Here is a 21,925-nt window from a genome sequence, read left to right on the forward strand (position 1 = left end):
GTGTTCCACAAAAGCAGAGATTGCATATGATTATATATAATATCATTAGAGTATGTCATTTGTATGATTGGATGACTGTGTTCATCTTTATTTGGGAATGTATATGTAGGATTCAGACGAGCTTCAATGCCATACAACTCTCCTTCTGTGGCCTCTAACTGCTCTTAAACGCAAGTAAAACTAAATGCGTGCTATTCAACCGATCACTGCCCGCACCTGCTCGCCCGTCCAGCATCACTACTCTGGACGGCTCTGACTTAGAATACGTGGACAACTACAAATACCTAGGTGTCTGGTTAGACTGTAAACTCTCCTTCCAGACTCACATTAAGCATCTCCAATCCAAAATTAAATCTAGAATCGGCTTCCTATATCGCAAAAAAGCATCCTTCCCTCATCCTGCCAAACAAACCCTCGTAAAACTGACCATCCTACCGATCCTCGACTTCGGTGATGTCATCTATAAAATAGCCTCCAACACTCTACTCAACAAACTGGATGCAGTCTATCACAGTGTCATCCGTTTTGTCACCAAAGCCCCATACACTATCCACCATTGCGACCTGTACGCTATCGTTGGTTGGCCCTCGCTTCATACTCGTCGCCAAACCCACTGGCTACAGGTTATCTACAAGTCTCTGCTAGGTAAAGCCCCGCCTTATCTCAGCTCACTGGTCACCATAGCAGCACCCACTCGTAGCACGCGCTCCAGCAGGTATATCTCACTGGTCACCCCCAAAGCCAATTCCTCCTTTGGTCGTCTTTCCTTCCAGTTCTCTGCTGCCAATGACTGGAACGAACTGCAAAAATCTCTGAAGCTGGAGACTCATATCTCCCTCACTAGCTTTAAGCACCAGCTGTCAGAGCAGCATTTTTGTTGCTGAGAATTTTCCCGGAACAGCAGTAGTATATTGAAGGTTTAAATTGGCTTCTAAAGTTTGTAATTTCCATTGAAAATGTCAGACTTGATTTGCACAAACMAAAAATGGATCAACCCCTACAAAAGATGTCCATGAATTAAAATCTAGATAATAATTCAAATTTTCTGTCACACCCTGATCTGTTTCACCTGTCCTTGTGCTTGTTTCCACCCCACTCCAGGTGTACCTGTGTTTTCTGTCTGTCTGTTGCCAGTTTGTCTTGTTTGTTCAAGCCTACCTGTCACGCCCTGACCTTAGAGAGCCTTTTTTATTCTCTATTTGGTTAGGTCAGGGTGTGATTTGGGTGGGTATTCTAGTTTTTCTATTTCTTTGTTGGCCGGGTATGGTTCCCAATCAGAGGTAGCTGTCTATCGTTGTCTCTGATTGGGGATCATACTTAGGCAGCCTTTTTTCCACCTTTAGTTTGTGGGATCTTGTTTGTGTGTAGTTGGGTTCTGCACTGCATGTAGCTTCACGTTCGGTTTTAGTTTATTGTTTTGTTTCGTGTTCATCAAATAAAATGATGTACGCTTACCACGCTGCACCTTGGTCTGATTCTTCTGTCAACGGGCYTAACAGAAGATCCCACCACCAAAGGACCAAGCAGCGTGGCCAGGAGGAGCAGGGATCCTGGGCCTGGGAGAAAYGGGAGGACATCATGGACATGGGAGGAGGTTATGGCAGGGGACAAGACCCTGCCATGGAAGCAGGTGGAGGCAGCGAAGGAGGATCAACGACGACTCCAGGGTTCGCAACCACAACGCAAGCACGAGAGGCAGCCCCAAAAAATGTTTGGGGGGCACACGGGGTGGTTGGCAGAGCCAGTTTTCAGACTAGAGCCAACTCCCCGCACTCGCTTTAAGGAGCGTGTGACCGTTCAGGCACCATGTTATGCGGTGATACGCACTGCGTCTCCAGTGCGCATTCACAGCCCGGTGCGCTCGGTGCCAGCTCCCCGCACTTGCCGTGTGAAAATGAGCACCCAGCCAGGACGGGTTGTGCAGGCTCAGCGCTCCTGGTCTCCAGTACGCCTCCTCGGACCAGGATATCCTGCGCCGGCTCTACGCATTGTGTTTCCAGTGCGCCTTCACAGCCCAGTGCGTCCTGTGCCAGCGCCCCGCACCTGCCGGGCTAAAGTGAGCATCCAGCCAGGATGGGTTGTGTCAGCTCTACGCTCCAGACCTCCAGTGCGCCTCCACGGCCCAGTATATCCTTTGCCAGCTCCACGCACCCGGCATCCAGTGCATCTCTCCAGCCTGGTACGCCCTGTGCCTGCTCCYCGCACCCCATCTCCAGTGCGTCTCCCCAGCCTGGTACGCCCTGTGCCGGCTCCACGCACCAGGCCTCCAGTGCGCCTCCGCAGCCCGGAGCCTCCTGTGAGGGTTCCCAGTCCGAAGCCTCCAGTGATGATCCATGGCCCGAAGCCTCCAGTGATGATCCATGGCCCGACGCCTGCCAGATGATGATCCACGGCCCGGAGCCTCCAGTGATGATCCATGGCCCGGACCTCCAGTGATGATCCATGGCCCGGAGCCTCCAGTGATGATCCATGCCCGGAGCCTCCAGTGATGATTCATGGCCCAGAGCCTCCAGAGACGGTCTGCAGTCCAGAGTCTCCCAGTGCTTTCTGCACTGCATGTAGCTTCACGTTCGGTTGTAGTTTATTGTTTTGTTTCGTGTTCATCAAATAAAATGATGTACGCATACCACGCTGCACCTTGGTCTGATTCTTCCGTCAACGAACGTGACACTACCAGTGTTTTTTCTCAGCTCTTGTTTGTCCCTAGTCTCTCTTTTTCACATCCTCCTGGTTTTTGAACRTTGCCTGTCCGGACCCTTTACCCGCCCGCCTGACCAATCTCTGACCCTGAGCCTGCCTGCTGTCCGGTATCTTTGCTCCACCTCTGGATTACGACCTCTGCCAGACCTGAGCCCGCCTGTACCTTGGGCTCTGCTCTGGATTATCAACCCCTGCCTGCCTTGACCTGTCGTTTGCCTGCCCCTGTGGTTACAATAAACATTGTTACTTCACACAGTCTGCACTTGGGTCTTACCTTGATTCCTGATATTTCCTTTTGCTGCAGGATTATTTTCCTGCTGTAGCAAACTGGCTCAAATTAAGAATACAGAATATCATTAGAGTATATCATTGGTATGATAGGATTTCAAGCAGAAAAGGATGATTGTGTTCATCTTTATTTGGGAAAACGAATGTCTTGAGGGAATGTATGACCCAAAACTGACATACCTTTGTAATACCATCTCTGTCAGGGTATTCTTTCTAATTATGAGGGTGGGTCATGTTGGATATCTACATAAAAAAAATATATAGCTCTTCATGGCATAGGAACCTTTTTATTGTTCCATACTGCCCTATATAACCCCTAAACAGTTTTCACCTTTTTGCAGGTTTTGACCAACTCCTGTCCAACGTATAATTCCTCTTACAGATATTGGATCTTAATTTGACCAGTTTTGCCGCAGAAAAAAAATTATCCTGCAGCAGGAGGATTTGATTATATTTTTAAAAACGGATCATTCCTACTGGAAAAAGTGTTTTGATAGGCTACAGTAAGCTACACTTAGTGTACAAAACATTAGGAACACCTTCCTAATATTGGGTTGTACCCCGTTTAACCCTCAGAACAGCCTCAATTCGTCAGGGCATGGACTCTACAAAGTGTCATAAGCGTTCCACAGGGATGCTGGCCCATGTTGAAGCCAATGCTTCCCCCAGTTGTGTCAAGTTGTCTGGATGTCCTTTAGGTGATGGACCATTCTTGATACACACAGGCTTTGCAGCAGCATTGCAGTTCTTGACACACTCAAACCCATGTGCCTGGCACCTACTACCATACCCTGTTCAAAGGCACTTAKATTTTTTGTTTTGCCCATTCACCCTCTGAATGGCACACATACACAATCTTTGTCTCAAGCTTAAAAATGATTCTTTAACCTGTCTCCATGACACCAATAAGGGATTATAGCTTTCACCTGGATTCACCTGATCAGTCTACAGTATATCATGAACAGAGCAGGTGTTCCTAATGTTTTATAGACTCTGTTTAGAGCCCGGCCAGCTCTAGGAAGAGCCTTGGTGGTGCCAAACATCTTCCATTTAAGAATGATGGGGGCCACTGTGTTCAATGCTGCATAAATGTTTTGGGACTGTACCCTTCCCCAGATCTGTGCCTCCACACAATCCTGTCWCGGAGATCTACAGACAATTCCTTCAACCTCATGGCTTGGTTTTTGCTCTGACATGCACTGTCAACTGTGGGACCTTATATAGACAGGTGTGTGCCTTTCCAAATCATGTCKAATCAATAGAATTTACCACAGGTGGACTTCAATTAAGTTGTAGAAACATCTCAAGGATGATCAATGGAAACAGGATGCGCCTGAGCTCAATTTCGAGTCTCATAGTAAAGGGTCTGAATACTGTAAAAAAGGTATTTCTGGGGGGTTTTAACTGTTTTTCTTTGTCGTTATGGGGTATTGTGTGTAAATTGTTGATGATTWAAAAAAAAATGTAATCCAAGAATAAGGCGTAACTAAATAACGTAACTAATTTCCGAAGGCACTGTATGTCGTAGTGGAGACCAATATCTATCTTGTGTTAGTAAGCTATATAAAATGACAATTGTTGATGTGTATGGCGACATTTGAGATCTTTTTTTGTACATTTGAATGTCGCAGTAGTAGGACGTACAGTAGTGGGACATTTATTCTGTCTGGTTTGAGAGAGCGAGAGAGAAAGAGGAATTTGTGTTTTCAGGGAATTTATGTAAATCATGAGGCTCATTTAAGATACCACACCAACAAATTAAGATTCCACACCTGTACCCGTCTTCTACCTGCCTCGGGGTAAACACATTCAGGTTCTGTCAGAATTCCCGAGGATTACAGGCCACATAATTCCTCTTCAAATACAAGACAATTCTGGAAAGATATTCCATCACAGCGCCTTCGGAATAAAAACTGGTCCATGAKGTCAATGCCAATAGCAATCTAGAGAACAAATAGGGTCTACTTTTTCTCCTAACAGAATAAAAAATTWATTAATCATCATCTAGTTCGTATTGAAATATTCATTTCCTCTATCAGCCTCAGTCTCCTTCCCTTGATTCCTTGATCATGTTAATCACCCAACCCAGCAAGCGTCAGCTGTCTTCATTTCACCCATCACCTTGAAAACTCACCACCGTGATGGAGACAGCCTGCACTTTTACATTATTAGTTTGACACTACAGGCCGTACAGACGGTGTGCGTGCCTACGTGTGTGTACGTGTACACTCGCTCACTGTAATTGCTTGTGAGTGTGTGTGTGTTTTTTTTCTGTGTGTGTGTGGCCCTCAGTCTATAATACCGAGGTGGGAGAGAGAGAAAGCAGAAAGCTCTGAGCGGAAGGAGAAGAGGCAATCAWGTCTTAATCTCAGCTCCTGATTATCTTCTCATTACAATCAGACAGAGACGCTCGAAAGGAGGAAGATGTATAATTACGCTTCAATCTCCCATGACTAAAACACAGTATGGTAATAAGGAAAGGGCACAGAGAAGTCTGTGTCTCTAATGTCACCCTATTCCCTATATAGTGTGGTACTTTTGACCAGAGCCCTATGGGAAAGTAGTGTACTTATATCTGGACAGTCATGTTACATAGGTTTGATATTGTGATGAAGCCAAGASTGTAGGAGTCAATGCAAAAAAAGGCTAAATAATTTTCATATGATTTTAATACAAAATTGCATAGGAAACGGTACAGTAGCTTTGTGTCCAAATCATGATCGTCCACAGTTAAGTGCATAGTTAAATGGAAATGCATGTAGTGGAGTGCTGTTATATTCATTCATTACTACCGTTATTTCCATAACACTGTTTCCATTCTACATGTTGGGAGAATGAAGTGGTAAATCTGTGAGTAAGAGAGCATAGTAATATAGCACGGTGATAAAATGTGATTGAATTGTTTTAGCTTTTGGGTCTGATAGTTGCTACTATACAATGGGTATAAGTGGTAGTTTCTTCATCCCTATGGAAGGACAAGCTCAAGGTGCTCTGCCTCTGTCTGTGCTTAACTGTTCCACTGTTCCACTTGCCAACGCCTCCCCATTGCTACGCCTGCCAACCTCGAGACCTCGAGATGCAGAAAATAATTTCAGAGAATGTCAGGTCAGTGTCAGGTTAGTACGCCGCCAGGGTCTGGGTGGGAAAAATAGAAAAAAAACATCCTGTGGAGTGACTGAAAGGAGGAGAAATAAAATAGGCCCTAGTGATGCATCAATGCATTTCAAACGGTATAATGAAAACAGCTAACAGTTCGTATTCTGAGAATATTTCAAATGGAATGTGTTCCAGAGAGTCACGTGCAGCTGACAACAACAGAGAGAGAGCGAGAGAGCGAGAGAGCGAAAAATATATATATATATATTCTGTGGGTCTCATTAAGAGAGAGAGAACTAAATCCATTCTTCTTCTTTTCTATCAATCCACAGCACGGAGACAACAACCTGCCAGCCACTCAAAGCCGATGAGAGAAAAGGGGAGGTAGCGGACACCAAGGTGGACACAACCACAGACAGAAATGGATGCATTAGAGACATAGGACGACACAAACATAGCAGCTATCATCGGACGCGGTGGTGAGTGCCTCTCTGTCTTGCAGTCGCAGCTCCACCAAATAAATGACTGGATTGTACAAGCATTGCTTCAGCGTAGCTTGTATGGGGGCTCAATTTCAATTTGGGATTGGGGGGGTGATCAATTTCAATTTCAAGCAGTTGCCACTTCTATTTCAGCATTTCAAATGGTGAAGAAGGGAAGTCTTTGAAGGTGAACGGTCTTTGTAGATGATAAGGAGGTTTGAGAATTAAACATTTGCCTTCCACTTTTTACACTATTATCCAGCTTTCTTTGGCACAAACGTTTGAACAGCCTTGTTTGTGATCAAGTGTTGCATGGGGGATAAAGCTACGAATATCCAGAATACACCTTGGGGGATTCTCTCCCTGTCTACGTCCCAAAGGGCATGCTATTCCTTACATTTTGCACTACTTTTGACCAAAAGAAYTGTATTATATAGGGAATAAGGTTTGATTTGGGACACAGACCCAGACTCTCTCTGAAGACAGAGGTAATCTCAGCTTCCTGGTGCGTAGTGCTGAGAGGGACGTAAACAGTGTTATCAGCCCCGGCACAGTGCAAAACACAAAGGTGTTGCGAAATATTTTGAGCACAGTGACTGTCGGTTCTCCCCTTTCATGGACACCCCCTACACGCCCTACCCTCTCTACCCGCCACCATCCAACCCACTAGTTTCCTTTCCTTCACACCTCAAGAATAGTCTGTACCTCCCAAATGGCACCCTATTCACAATAGTGCCCTACTTTTGACCCAGAGCCCAATGGGCCCTATTCAAAAGTGGTGAACTAAATAGGGCAGGGATCATTAACTAGATTCAGCCACGGGACAATTTTTTTATTGTGCGGATGCTCATGGGGCCGGAACATAATAACAAATKATTTGTAGACTGCAAATTGACCGCAAGAAGCCCTAACAGATAAAATATTTAACTAAAACATAATAATTTCAAACCTTGATAACGTTTGTATACGATCACATATATATTTGTATTATGTGTTGCTTAAATTTGGCCCGTGGGACGCCAGTTGGAGAAACCTGATATAGGGAATAGGGTTCCCATTTGGGAAGCAGACAGAATCCTTTGCTATGTCATTTTAAGGTGAGAAAATCAATTTGGTCAGATATTTTAAAGCTGGAATAAGTCTTCACACACCTTCAAAGCCGGCATGGTAATACAGCTGGAGGCGGTAGCCGATATGTAAAACACGGGAGAAGACATCTTAAGTGTTACCGGGATCATAAGCAGTGGAAATCATAGACTGGCTCGTTGAACTTTAAAGAACAGCTGCAGCTGCACTTTGGTTTAAAGCTTAACATAAAGAGAAAAAGTAGTCTCTGATGTGCTMCTGACGATTATGATCACGCCTTTTACACAAGAGAAGCGTATGGATAAAAGCACTTTGTAGGGCTGTGGTTAAGAACTTGACTTTAAAAAGAGCAAACTGTCTTTTGCATAATAACTATGGCCAGGAGTTTGGCCTGGTCAGGAGGACAAACTGCCGGCCCTAGTAACGGCTAATAAAAAGCCTTGGCCTTAGCTATCCCTGCTTCTGTATTGAGTGTTTTTATTGGGCAACCAGGCAGCTATATCATGGCTGTGCATCAATAGCTGACAGGTAGAAGTAACACACGGGCAGTCCCAATTCACTTCCTACCCCTTCCCTTGGCCCTAACATTACAATGTTTGCCCATCTGAAGGGTCTGGATAGGTATAAGCAGTGTAGTGATGGTGCTTTCACCATATTGCTTCCACCTTACAGATTTGCATTTAAGGGAAGGGCCAAGGGGAAAGGCTAGGGAGGGAATCTGGACCAGTTGTAAACCGCACCAGTAGTCTGGATAGGTATAAACAGTGTAGTTGTGGACCTCTCACCACATTGCTTCCCGGGAATAGGGAGCAGCTATAAACCTTGCCCTGGCTGTGTGCATCAGTATCTGACAGCTAGAAGTAATGGCCTCCATCAGAGGCCTGTTTATCCCGACTGTGCCCTGAAGGTCAAAGCGCTGAGGAGAAAGGACAGAAGCTAAAACCAAACCTGACACCACAATCATTAGAGTCCCACCCCACCGCACCAGCAAACATCACACAGCGGGGAGCAGGGGTAGCCCGGGAACATGCAGGAAATACACAGAGCTATGACGGCAAAACTGCTGACTGACATCGACCAACTTACCTTCGAAAAATCTGTTGTAACAGTGACAGTCTGTGGAAATGAACTCTGACTGCTGTTATTTCTGTAGATGGCTAGCTAGCTGCTAATGATATACATATAGCTAGCTACAGTTGAAGTTGGAAGTTTACATACACTTAGGTTGGAGTCATTAAAACTTGTTTTTCAACCACTCCACAAATTTCTTGTTAACAAACTATAGTTTTGGCTAGTCGGTTAATGACATCTACTTTGTGCATGACACAAGTAATTTTCCAACAATTGATTACAGACAGATTATTTCACTTAGATTTCACTGTATCACAATTCCAGTGGGTCAGAAGTTTACATACACTAAGTTGACTGTGACTTTAAACAGTTTGGAAAATTCCGAAAATGATGTCATGGCTTTAGAAGCTTCTGATAGGCTAATTGACACCATTTGAGTCAATTGGAGGTGTACCTGTGGATGTATTTCAAGGCCTACCTTCAAACTCAGTGCCTCTTTGCTTGACATAATGGGGAAACCAAAAAGAATCACCCAAGACCTCAGAAAATAAATGTAGACCTCCACAAGTCTGGTTCAACCTTGGGAGCAATTTCCAAACGCCTGAAGGTACCACGTTCATCTGTACAAACAATAGTACGCAAGTATAAACACCATGGGACCACGCAGCCATCATACCGCTCAGGAAGGAGACGCGTTCTGTCTCCTAGAGATGAACGTACTTTGGTGCGAAAAGTGCAAATCAATCCCAGAACAACAGCAAAGGACCTTGTGAAGATGCTGGAGGAAACAGGTACAAAAGTATCTATATCCACAGTAAATCGAGTCCTATATCGACATAACCTGAAAGGCCGCTCAGCAAGGAAGAAGCCACTGCTCCAAAACCGCCATGAAAAGCCAGACTACGGTTTGCAACTGCACATGGGGACAAAGATCGTACTTTTTTAAGAAATGTCCTCTGGTCTGATGAAACAAAAATAGAACTGTTTGGCCATAATGACCATCGTTATGTTTGGAGGAAAAAGGGGGAGGCTTGCAAGCCGAAGAACACCATCCCAACCGTGAAGCATGGGGTAGCAATCATGTTGTGGGGGTGCTTGCTGCAGGAGGGACTGGTGCACTTCACAAAATAGATGGCATCATGAGGCAGGAAAATTATGTGGATATATTGAAGCCAACATCTCAAGACATCAGTCAGGAAGTTAAAGCTTGGTCGCAAATGGGTCTTCCAAATGGACAATGACCCTAAGCATACTTCCAAAGTTGTGGCAAAATGGCTTAAGGACAACAAAGTCAAGGTATTGGAGTCGCCATCACAAAGCCCTGACCTCAATCCTATAGAACATTTGTTGTAACGGCTGTCTAATTCCTCCTCCTCGGATGAGGAGAAGGAGTAAGGGTCAGACCAAAACGCAGAGTGGTTAGTGTTCATTATTTACTGAAAGTCAACAAAACACTTCAAAATACAAAACAACCAACAAACGTGACAAAACCGAACTCACGCCCAACTCACGCCCTGACCAACTAAATAAATACAAGACAAAAGAAAACAGGTCAGGAACGTGACATTTGTGGGCAGAACTGAAAAAGCATGTGCGAGGAAGGAGGCCTATAAACCTCTCAGTTACACTAGCTCTGTCAGGAGGAATGGGCCAAATTTCACCCAACTTATTGTGGGAAGCTTGTGGAAGGCTACCCAAAGCGTGTGACCCAAGTTAAACAATTTAAAGGCAATGCTACCAAATACTAATTGAGTGTATGTAAACTTCTGACCCACTGGGAATGTGATGAAAGAAATAGAAGCTGAAATAAATAATTCTCTCTATTATTCTGACATTTCAAACAAAGTGATGATCCTAACTGACCTAAGACAGGGAATTGTTACTAGGATTACATGTCAGGAATTGTGAAAAACTGAGTTGAAATGTGTTTGGCTAAGGTGTATGTAAACTTCCGACTTCAACTGTACATTTTGATTAGCTGTTGATCCTCAAGGACGAAGTAACTATTGTTGCTTCAGTTGAAGGGAATATGAATTTTTCATCCATCTTTATTTTATTCAATCACCATATCCTCCCCAGTGCCAAACCAGAATTTACACTTAACTACAGGTCTAGGATTAGATTATCAGTCCCCAATCCTAACCTAAACCATACGGTGGATGATAATTAATCTTACTGTGGATCAGTGGTTAAGGTAAACTTTCCTCCTCATTTTTACTACTGAGCGAGATGCAAATGGTTTCTTTCTTCTGCAGGGATGGAGTTAGTGGGAGAGAAGTGTTAATGAGTAACAAAGCTTTCTCATTACCGAGACGGTACTTTGGTTCCTTCCCTATAATCAGCCCTTAATGTATTTCAGCTGCTAATTTTTAATGCTATCCAATGCAGCCTCCAACCGACATCGTTTATTCTGCTGAGACAGACGGCCGCGTTCCATCTACATGTAATGGTGTGTGTGTGCGTTTGTCCGTGTATGTGTGTGTACGCGTGCACTAAACGGACAGACACAGCAAGGCTAGGCATTCCCGGAGGGAAGGACGGGGAGGTATTGTCTGCCCACATACGTTTTCATCTGAGAGAAGGAACAACATAGACTGCAGTCGGTCACACACACACACACACACACACACACACACACACACACACACACACACACACACACACACACACACACACAGACAGACTGTGTTGTCATATGATCTAATGGGTTTTCTGCTGGAGTGGCATTTATGCCTCTATCATATCCCTCAGTTGCTCGCTGAGTGCTCTGTTGCATCGCAGCATGATGTTTGGAGCCACTCAGATGCTGTTAGACTACGTGTGTTTACACTAGTCAGTAGGTGACGTAAAAGGGAGCTCATTTGTAAATCAACAGTGTTTTGACAAATCTGATCACGCACTTTACATATTTCACATCTATACGGAACAAAAGTATAAACGCAACGTGTAACAGTTTCAAAGATTATATACATCTGTTGGTCACAGAGAAGGGGCGTGGATWAAAAAAAACAGGAAGTATCTGGTGTGACCAGCATTTGCCTCATGCAGCACAACACATCTCCTTCACATAGTTGATTAGGCTGTTGATTGTGGCCTGTGGAATGTTGTCCCGCTCCTCTTCAATGGCTGTGCGAAGTTGCTGGATATTGGCGGGAACTGGCACATATCCTTGTTGATAGGGCCATGCATTATCATGCTGAAACATGAGGTGATGGTGGGGGATGAATGGCACGACAATGGGCCTTAGGATCTCGTCACGGTATCTCTGTGCATTCAAATTGCCATTGCTAAAATGAAATTGTGTTTGTTGTCCGTAGCGTATGCCTGCCCATACCATAACCCCACCGCCACCATGGGGCACTCTGTTCACATGGTTGACATCAGTAAACTGCTTGCCCACAGAATGCCATACATGGTTGTGAGGCTGATTGGATGTACTGACAAATTCTCTAAAATTACATTGTGGCCTTATGGTAGAGAAATTAACATTAAATTATCTGGTTACAGCTCTGGTGGACATTCCTGCCGTCAGCATACCAAATGCACACTTCCTCAAAACTTGACACCTGTGGCATTGTGTTGTGTGACAAAAGTTCAAATTTTAGAGTGGCCTTTTATTGTCCCCAGCACAAGGTGCACCTGTGTAATGATCATGCTGTTTAATCAGCTCCTTGATATGCCACACCTGTCAGGAGGATGGACTATCTTGGAAAAGGAGAAATGCTCACTAACAGGGATGTAAACAAATTTGTTCACAACATTTTAGAGAAATATATTTTTTGTGCGTATGGAATTGTGTTGGCAAATGGGCATGTATGCGTACGTGCCTGCGTCTGTGTGTGTGTGTGTTTGTGTGTGTGTGTGTCCGTGCCTGTGCGTGATTAACAGTGACTCACCTGTGACTGCAGTCTCTCTCAGCTCCACCTTGTTTGCCAGACATATTTACGACTCAGCGAATCCTACATAATTTAACCATCTAATTTCATCTCCTCCAGACACCCAGATAATGCTCATTTTCTACCTCATTATTGAAGCCAAGGCAAGGCTGCCCAAATAAATTGCAGTTAAAGGCCCTTTCCTTGGCATCTCTCTCTGTCTCACGCTTCTCTCTATCACTCTCTCACAATTCCTCCCTTCTTTACCGTCTCTCCCTCTCTCTATATTTCTCTCTCACTCCCTCTCCCTCTCCCTCCCTTCTACCATCTACCTCTGTCTCTACCTGAAAGGCCAATTTAAGGAGTCTGTAGTGCTTAAAAGGGCCTCGTCGCCCTGACGCATTAGCCATTTGCAGAGAGCAAATGAAGTGGACCTTTCAGGAGCATTCATCCTGAGAGGCAGATGGTCTCCGACAACAGTTCCATCTTTATTGACTAATTAAAAGGCTCTGGGTGGAAAGACAATGACTAGGGGAGAGAGAGAGAAAGAGAGAGAGAGACTACTTGGCTGGAGATAGAGAGGGAGGGGGAGGGAGAAAGGGTGTGAGGTGGAGAGGAGGGTGGGTGGGTGAGAGGGAGGAAAAGAGAGTGAAAGAGCAAGAGAGAGAGTGAGCGTGAGCGGGAGAGGGAAAAAGAGGGGATAGAGTGAGAAAGGGAGGGAAAGCGAGATACATTTATTTGAGAGAGAGCTAAGTAGAGAGAGCGAGGGGGGGGGCTATGCCATGCCTGTAAGGTCCTTGCAGGAATGTAAAGCTCCATCAGGGCTAAAAAGGGCTAAAATCCATCAGGGCTAAAAAGGTACTACTCCCTAACTTAATTGATTGCTTTGGGCTCTGGAAGTTGTCAAGTTGTAATACCCCGTTCGGCCACATTTRTTTTTGTGCCACTAGTCTTGACTGCTGAGGAGTGCTGTGGCTATGACTGAACTTTGTGTTTACTTATAAATCAAATTTGACATCATAATGTGCTACCAAATAAAATATTTTTGACATTCCTGTACATGACCATGAAAATAGTGCATTGGCAATGCTGTCATCACTAAATATTTACTATGTCAACAATCCCTGTCTCCTGTCTCTCTGTCTCCTGTTCCAGTGTGTCATTTGATGACGATCTCTCCCCTTGGCCCCACGCTCCCAAAGGGAAGAAAAAGAAAAGGAAATCGGAGAGAAAGAGGAAGAGGAAAAGGTCCGTACATAAAAGGAACCAGCACTCTGGTGGCCCGGTGGAAGGGTCTATTGTTGTACGTGTGTGTGTGTACGTGTGTGTTTGTACGTGTGTGTGTGTACGTGTGTGTTTGTACGTGTGTGGTCATAACTGTTTATGTGGTTTTTCTCATAGGTCTCCGTCCTACAGCCTGTCACCAGTGAGGAAGAAGAAGAAGAAGAAGAAGAAGAAGAAGAAGAGCTCTAAGAAAAGCAAACGCCACAGGTAGCTACTTTCTATGGAATGTTGTTGTTGATCTGTATTGAAATTAGTATCTTTGGTCTTTTTCACCAGAAGACAGCATGAGCCCGGCATGCAAGATTACTTTGGCAAACACTATAAAATGTATAATATGAGGTTTGAGTGAAGCAGAAGTTTCAATGGTATGCTGTTCTGTCAAAGAAATGGATGAACACACATGAAAGTGTCAACAACAACGTTTTGTTTTTGTTTCTCTTTTCCAGGTACACCTCTAAAAAGACAAAGCACAGCTCTTCAAGCTTGAAACATAAGAGGAAGGGTGATCGAAAGCACAAAAAAWGGTTGGTTGATGTCATTTTCCATCAATTCAGAGCTTTAGATTAATGTCGAGAAGCAACTAGTATGGACGAAACTGCACTGATTTTGTGTTCTGAAGCTGAAAGCACCCACTCTGAAAGCGAAAAACACGATTGAAAGCACGAAACACAATGAAAGAGGAAAATTTACCAAAAGAGAGTAAAAGAAACCAATTTCACGCTATGAACCGACAACATTTATAATTCTGCTGCAGTGAGCAAAGCAGAGCCGAGCATCGTTGCTGAACATAGAACGAGATTCAGACGGTGTGACTGCTTACAGAATGTCAGACCACTGCCTTCCATATATACAGTATATACTTTCCATCTCCTTTTTTATCTTGCTCTCCCTTCTCTTTCTTTTTCTTTTGTCCTTTTTCCACCACAATATTTTGTCTTCTTTATATGAAATATATTGATTTGGTGCCAGTAATCAGGGAAGCAGAATACGGAGGAGTAAGCAAGTGCAATATCCATCACAGCAACGTTTGGCCATTTCTTCCTTACTAAGAAAATACTCATTCCCTGGTCTCTCTTCTCTCCTCTCATTTACTCTTCCAGCTCACGGAGTCACACGAAGCGGAGACGACACGACCGGAGGTCAGAGTCAGAGAGTTCCACCTGGCGCTCCTCCAGCACCGAGAGCAGGTAAGGCCTAGCCTCAACACTGCGACGGAAGCTGCCATTTATCTTTTCAGCCCCGGGCATCCTGCCTGGTCTGGTCTGGTCATGCCACAGTGATGACTAATAGGCCAGAGGTGACTGTCTGATCATAGGAACGAGTAACGGGTGTAGCGGTAGCCTCCTTATCACATCTTTACAGGAAATGGCTGGGAAACGTCATCCACAGATCGATGCCCACTCAATTAGAGTGACATACGGCCAGATCGCTGTGTTGCGGTGGCGCTGATAGAGTTTGATGGATTTGGTGGATTAATATTGCAGTTGGTGTGGACTAGAGTTACGATTTTGAGGTGATTGGTTAGGTGAAAGGATAGGTTCTAAATGATTTGGGAGAGCAGTTTAGTTTTTGCATTTGACTCTTCCGTTAGTTTGTAGCCTTCGTTAAGTTTCAATATGACTGTAGTCTGACAATAAATCATTTCATTTTCATCATCTGAATCCTCAGAGACAGACAGAACAATTATATTAGACCTCCCTTAGTGTCACCTCTGCASTACAATAATTAACTCATCATCTGACATAATCCACTCTTTCATACATACACCCTCATTCATTAATGAATTAATGAATTCATCCATTCATTCTCTCATTCATTCACACTGGTAACATGGGGAGACAGAATTGAGAGCCAAAGGTTTCAAATTGAAATAATCTTAAACCAGAGATGATTGCTTTTAAATCCCTTCTGGATCTCTCCATTATTGGGAGTTTCCCTGGGATATTCAGCAGAGGAAATCATTACTGAAATTGAATAGCGGCAAGCTTTACGCCGACCGACCGTGTTCCACTGAAAGGTGCCGAGAGTCTGTTTGCGTCGCAAATGGCACCCTATACCCTTTATAGTGCACAACTTTTGACCCCATATAGTGCACTACTATATAGGGAATAGGGTGCCATTTGSGATACATCCTCTGTCGTAGYGGGASACAAGGGGGGAACAATCAGAATCATTTTCAATACCCAGGGATTCCATACCAACTGTCCCCTGGAAAACGATTATACACCAACTGCATTTCAGAACTGTATAATTATTTTGGAATTGTATAACTGTCAGGTCCACCAATAAAACCCCACTGAGTTCTCCAGGATCGTGTTCACAGCTCTAGCTCTAGCTAGTTTTGAAATGTGAAATGCCATGGTTTGGCAAGGCTGGCTGTGTAAGTTCTCCTTCCCCTTAGCTCGGCTGGTGGCAGTATCTGTGCTAGCAGTGTTTGCCCGTGTCGGAGGGTAGGGCTATATATCAAGCCGGTTTGTCTGAGCTCTGCCAAGCCGACACACACACGCACACACACACAAGCTGCTGCAGGCATTAGTCTGTAATCAGATAAGGGTTGATCCCTGTTCAGCCTTAGATCACATTCACTATGAGGCTGATGCCTGGTTCTCCTGTACAGTCTGGGGTATATCCTGAGCTGGCCCTCTGTCCCCCTGTCCCTACACAGTTTTTCCAATGGCAAAGTAGACCATAACCAGTTAGAACATCATTTTGGTTGGTTGGTGAAACAACTTTCATCACAAGATGAGGGGAAATTGCATTTGAAYTAAATTTGAATACAGTTGTTCAAACAGTAAACATTGACCTAGTGAATACATGAGGCCAAATGTGTATTCTCAACGCTGCACAATAAGTGCTATTTTTAGTAAACGGTTTTGTCCCAACCTATCCCTAACACGCACAGATGCCAATTTTGTCCAGACAATTGTGGCCAGAAAATACTGTCAGCTGGCAAGCAAGTGTTGCTTGATTTGTAGACTATGATGAAGTAGTGAGGTTTTTACTCCTTAAAATCTGTGTCCACAGCCATCATCTGCACAAATCAGTGAATCACCCTGTGTTGGGAGGCCTAGCTGCCCAGAGGGAGGACCCTAGTACAGCGCACCTGGACCACAGAGCGTTTGAGTGGGGGTCCGCCGCCAAGTCAGTCTGTAAAACGACTCCAATCTTTCGCTCCGTCCTTTCTACTGGCACCGTAAGTGTTCATCGGGATTCTGAGCCTTAAAAAATGTACCAGTGGTGTAGTTTTATTACTCTACTAAGGCCATGTAAAACTGCCTCAGTATCTCGAAAACATTCGGTGAAGCGGATTTGTTTAATTTATAACAAATATAAAAATGTATTCAAAGCAACTGGACCGTGTCCTTTCCCAAGATCAAAAATGGCTATCAGAAATACTGTGCTGTATAAAAACACCCATATAGCACAGATATGCATAGTATTTTCTGGAAGATGTGGTCTTTCAAATTCAATTTTGGTCCTTTGTGGGTGAATTCCAATCACTTCAGAATCAAATAGATTTTACATGGCCTGTCTGAATCATGTTGTTTCCTTACCTCTTTTCTATGACCGCCACGTTTAGCGGTAAGGTCATCTGTTCTTGTTTTTCCATTTTATCTAACCAACACCATCAAATAAATACAAAAATAGCAGAAACAGCACCCGAGGAACATGCTGGAGGTAGGCAGATATTGATAATGTGCCGAGGATGCATTCCAGCTCTTTTGTGAAAAGCTAATGGGGCAAGAGTGAGAGGAAATGATCAGCACATTGACTGCAGGCAAGATTACAACACATACTGTAGCAGTTAATTTGTTCTTGAATTCAGCTMTTTTTCCTGAGCTCAAGCCCATCACTAATTGTTGTCATCAAAACAATACTCTTATTGACTGTTTACGAATTGCTATTGGCCCTGCACTGTAGCAGTATTAGAAACAATGTCTTGGGTGATAGTAATTGATCAGGTATTTCAGATCCGAAATAGGAGGTTGGCAACATCTAACTTTGCCAAGTGGCGTTTCTCTTTTATTGCTTGAAACTGCTTGGATTTGAAACCCAGCTCAGCTCCGTCCGTTCGTTGACTCATTGTCTCATGCTTGCTGAGSCATGAAATACATTCCATTTCTCTCCAGTGATCATTAAATTATGCTAATTACACCCCAGATTTTTTTAAATCACAAACCACAGGTTTTGTAATTTAAATGTAATAAACTAGGCCTACGTTGACGCATGCTTTGTATTCTAAACTCAAACCTTTTTTKTGAGAGGGGTTTCTACAATTGGTTATCTAATATAATTTTACTATGTTTATCACTTTTTGTATTCATTTTATACATGATTTAATTGAATTAAAGTAATATTGTTGCAGGAACCTATATAAACTAACTCTTTCATAGAATGTATTTTCACAGGTTTTAAGTGAATGAATCATCAGTGAAAGTATAGTCCTTTCTGTAGTTATATCAAAAGGAACAGAAATTAACTATTTCATAATTGGTCTTGACCATTCATTATTTGCTGGGGGCAAACTTCGGAACAATCTTTTGAAAGTTATTAGAGCAATGCATGATGGTCAATGGTGTTCTACACTGCATTTTTTTGTGTCCCACATTTGTTTATATAAAAAACTAAGCCGTTAACAACCCAATATTGTTAACCAACCAGGTTGACACTGAAATACTCATAGTATAATATTTATATTTTTTATTAATGCAAATACTGTTTTATATGCTTGTTTTCGCTTATGTTGAATGATTAAACCACTGCACAGAAGTGCAGAATTTTTTTATTTTTATTAAAATGTCCAGGAAAGCATTTTGTCTTCATAACAGATCCTAATGAAGCTAAACTATGTGGGTATTAGGAAGATTGAGGAACAAGATTGGATAGATTGAAGCATATTTGTCAGTAGCCTGTGACGGATGGTTTGGTTTTGATGTTTCCCCTGGGGTTTTCAGTTTTAATCTGGTCTGATGTTGCAGACCAGGGACTCGATTATCTGAAAAAGCCTTAGGGCAGTCAGAGTTTAAGTAATCTACTACAAATTATTTGCAATTGATAGGTAAAGAGAGATTATAATCTGTTTGGAGGGAATTTAGTTTCGCTAAACATTCAATCATTTAGTATCTTATATCACATGAGTTTCGTTCCGCAGGAAAACATTTCTAGCATTCCTGTATAGTCCTCAGTGACAAGCAACCACTCTTGCTATTTTAGAGTAAAACGAACTCACTTACTTTTGTAAAATAAAAATGAAAAAGCTACAGTGTAGTTTACAAAGTTGGTTTGAATACCTATTCTAAAGTAGATTCAGTTTGTAATAAAAGGCCTTACAGACGTGCGGTGTAACTATTCCAGATTGAGTGCATGATAGAAACTTGTTATGGGCTTCTAGCCCCAAGAAAACTCCTAACCAATCACACTTAAGGGAAGAAAAAGGACCATGCCAATAACAGTCTAACTGGCTCTGGGTTTGAAGAGAGGGTTGTTGTCTTTTTCTTGCAATTTACAACTCTAATGATGCACTTATGTTGCCCGCTCTTCCCTTTTTCTTACACCTTACCTACTTAAGGAGGAAATCTTGATTGGTAAGTCGATGCTATCCGCAGACGTAGGGATTTACTGTACCTAGGGTTCGCTGCAGGGTAATTATTTTCTTCTTGCAGGGAAAAAGCACAATCATCTGTCCTATTCTGAGGGCTTTCTTAGTTAGACTGATGGGATATCTCTTTGTCTGCAATCCTTTTCATTTCTACATAATACCCATTTTGTGATGTTTGTTCAATGTTCTATAAAACAGGCTTTGTAATGGGGCTATTGTTTTTTGTTATTTTCTTCTTCTTTCTTTTTCTCTCAGTCGACTTGGCTAAAGCCGTTGGTAGTTTTATTCACACATTAGTTTCTCTSTTTCTTTTGCGTTKTTTTGTTCTTCCTTTCATATGTTTGTTTTAGTTCCAAATTAATTTACTTTAAACCTTTTTTGTTAATTTATTTCTATTTGGTTCAGTTTTGTTTTTCTTTCCAACTTATTTGCATGCCACAAATTTGCATGACGTCTTTAATCTTTCCAAGTTCTCTGTCCCAAAATAATAATTTATTCTCTGTGTTTTGAAGGGAAATACGTGCCTTTGTAGAGTATCACAGTGCATCGTACAGGTAATTGCTTGAACCTATCCAAAACATCTCTAGAAGTAAAGCAATATCCTCTTTCTGTCTGTTTACAGGTCTTGCAGTCAAAACCTGGCAGTGAGGTTTTAAACACGACAGTGGTTCACCATCACACTCTGACCAATCAGAGCAAAGGACCACAGGATTACGATTCCGGGAATGACACGTCTTCACCACCGTCGACCAAAACCAGCATTTCACGMACAAACGTCATCGGTGACAAAAAGGTCTTGTGTCAAGCGCCGGCTTCCCCAGAGAAGCTGAAGTTTACAGATGGCGATAACGCATCCGACTCTGGGAACTCTGTGACCAGCTATGCTTCCCTGTGTAAACCTCTGCATGTGGAAGGTGGTTTGTCTACTCCCATTTTCAATGGGAACGGCAAGAGGTGGGCTTCCTATCTTTGAGGAATATCATACTGTAGATGACGTAAAGTGATGCTTGAAGTCAAAGATCAGAAATGTTCCTTAATTTAAGCCAGCCATGTACATACTGTAAGGAGGACATCAACATATTTTTACAATTGCAGCAGAAATTGATACATTGGTGTAATTCCACTGTTATCGTTGCAGTGAGCCGGTAACAACCTCAGTATGTGGGGCCAAGGTGGGGAGACTTCAGAAGACAGTCTCTTCTCTCTCTCCTTTGAGGATGGTGGCCTCTTCGCGTAAGCGGACCAGAACCAACTCGTCGAGCAGCAGAAGTAGATCCTCAGGGAGCTCAAGACATTCCGGACGCTACTCTCGAAGCCGATCACTGTCATCTGCCAGGTTGGTTTCATTCAGGTTTTAATGTTCTAATGTACTTCACTGATACCTTAAGCAGCCACTTGAAATATGTGGGCTTCGCTGAGCACCGTTGAAGTAAATCTGTTCTGCTTGTCTTAAGGTCGTACTCCCGTTCACCAAGCTACTTGGCTGGTTTGAGAAGGAAAGGTAGTGAAGGCAGTGGAAGGTCCAGAAGAAGCTACTCCAGATACAGTAAAGAGAGGTAAAACATGTTTCACCTATCTACTTGCTCCACTAACTARTTCTGGCATAATGATAGCAGGATGTGCAAGTGTCGTGGGTTTAAAATGTGTCTGAATTACAGAATTGCTTATGAGTGATGCCTTACTGTGCTTCTTTTGCCATCTAACATAGGATTCGAGAGAAGAAGAGGGACCCCAGCTCCTGTGAGAAGGATGTGAAGCACAGCAGTCAGAAGCGAAGCGGGAAGAGGCATAGACGCAGGTCCTACTCTCCAATGAGGAAAAGGAGGAGAGATTCACCCAGTCACCTGGAAGCCCGGAGGATAACTAGGTATCCTTTTCACTTTCTCTCTGATACACATTCACATTTCTTACAATACATGCATTCTTTCATTCGTGCACCGTAACTCTTTTATTTGACTTTGTATCAACTTATTTACTCAAACCTCAAACTCAACAATGGTTTTCCCGCAGCAGAGTCCCTCTTCTTTTAACCTTCGACAATGGCCTCCAGTTTGCCTCAGAGACTTTTGGCGGACTGTGCTGTGAAAAGGCGGCCATTTACCTGCTACATTTTCTACTAGTCTAAACAAGCTACAATGGATAAAGCGAGACAGCTCAATGAAACAGTTGTGCTCATGATTATGCATTGAAATGTTCCAGGCGTAATGTTGTTTTAAGGTGTGACAGTAATGCTATATCTTAAAGAAGTTTATCCTGACATGAACACGAGCTGAAATACAATTTTGTGAAGAAAGTGTAACATAGCAATCCAGGCATGAATACTTAGGCCCCTTGTACTGTATGTTAACAATAAGGTATGGTTTGGCATCAATATCCAATTGAGCATTCTGAATGACACCGCAATGTTTTTTTTATTTTTTTTTACTTTATCTGCAATTGATTGC

At 43.2% G+C, this 21,925-nt stretch overlaps 1 protein-coding gene across 1 annotated transcript in view; it reads left to right on the forward strand.

Moving 5' to 3' along the window:
• srrm4 (serine/arginine repetitive matrix 4) overlaps positions 1-21,925 on the forward strand; it is a 95,208-nt gene that overhangs the window by 69,232 nt on the left and 4,051 nt on the right. Inside the window, exons 2-11 of the mRNA XM_024001517.2 lie at positions 6,417-6,563; positions 13,754-13,846; positions 14,000-14,089; positions 14,329-14,406; positions 14,983-15,069; positions 16,907-17,075; positions 20,104-20,435; positions 20,620-20,817; positions 20,936-21,037; positions 21,190-21,348. Of these exons, the coding sequence (XP_023857285.1) occupies positions 6,417-6,563; positions 13,754-13,846; positions 14,000-14,089; positions 14,329-14,406; positions 14,983-15,069; positions 16,907-17,075; positions 20,104-20,435; positions 20,620-20,817; positions 20,936-21,037; positions 21,190-21,348 (1,455 nt within the window). The remainder of the gene's footprint in view (positions 1-6,416; positions 6,564-13,753; positions 13,847-13,999; positions 14,090-14,328; positions 14,407-14,982; positions 15,070-16,906; positions 17,076-20,103; positions 20,436-20,619; positions 20,818-20,935; positions 21,038-21,189; positions 21,349-21,925) is intronic.

This window comes from Salvelinus sp. IW2-2015, linkage group LG15, assembly GCF_002910315.2.
Source record: "Salvelinus sp. IW2-2015 linkage group LG15, ASM291031v2, whole genome shotgun sequence".
NCBI lineage: Eukaryota > Metazoa > Chordata > Actinopteri > Salmoniformes > Salmonidae > Salvelinus > Salvelinus sp. IW2-2015.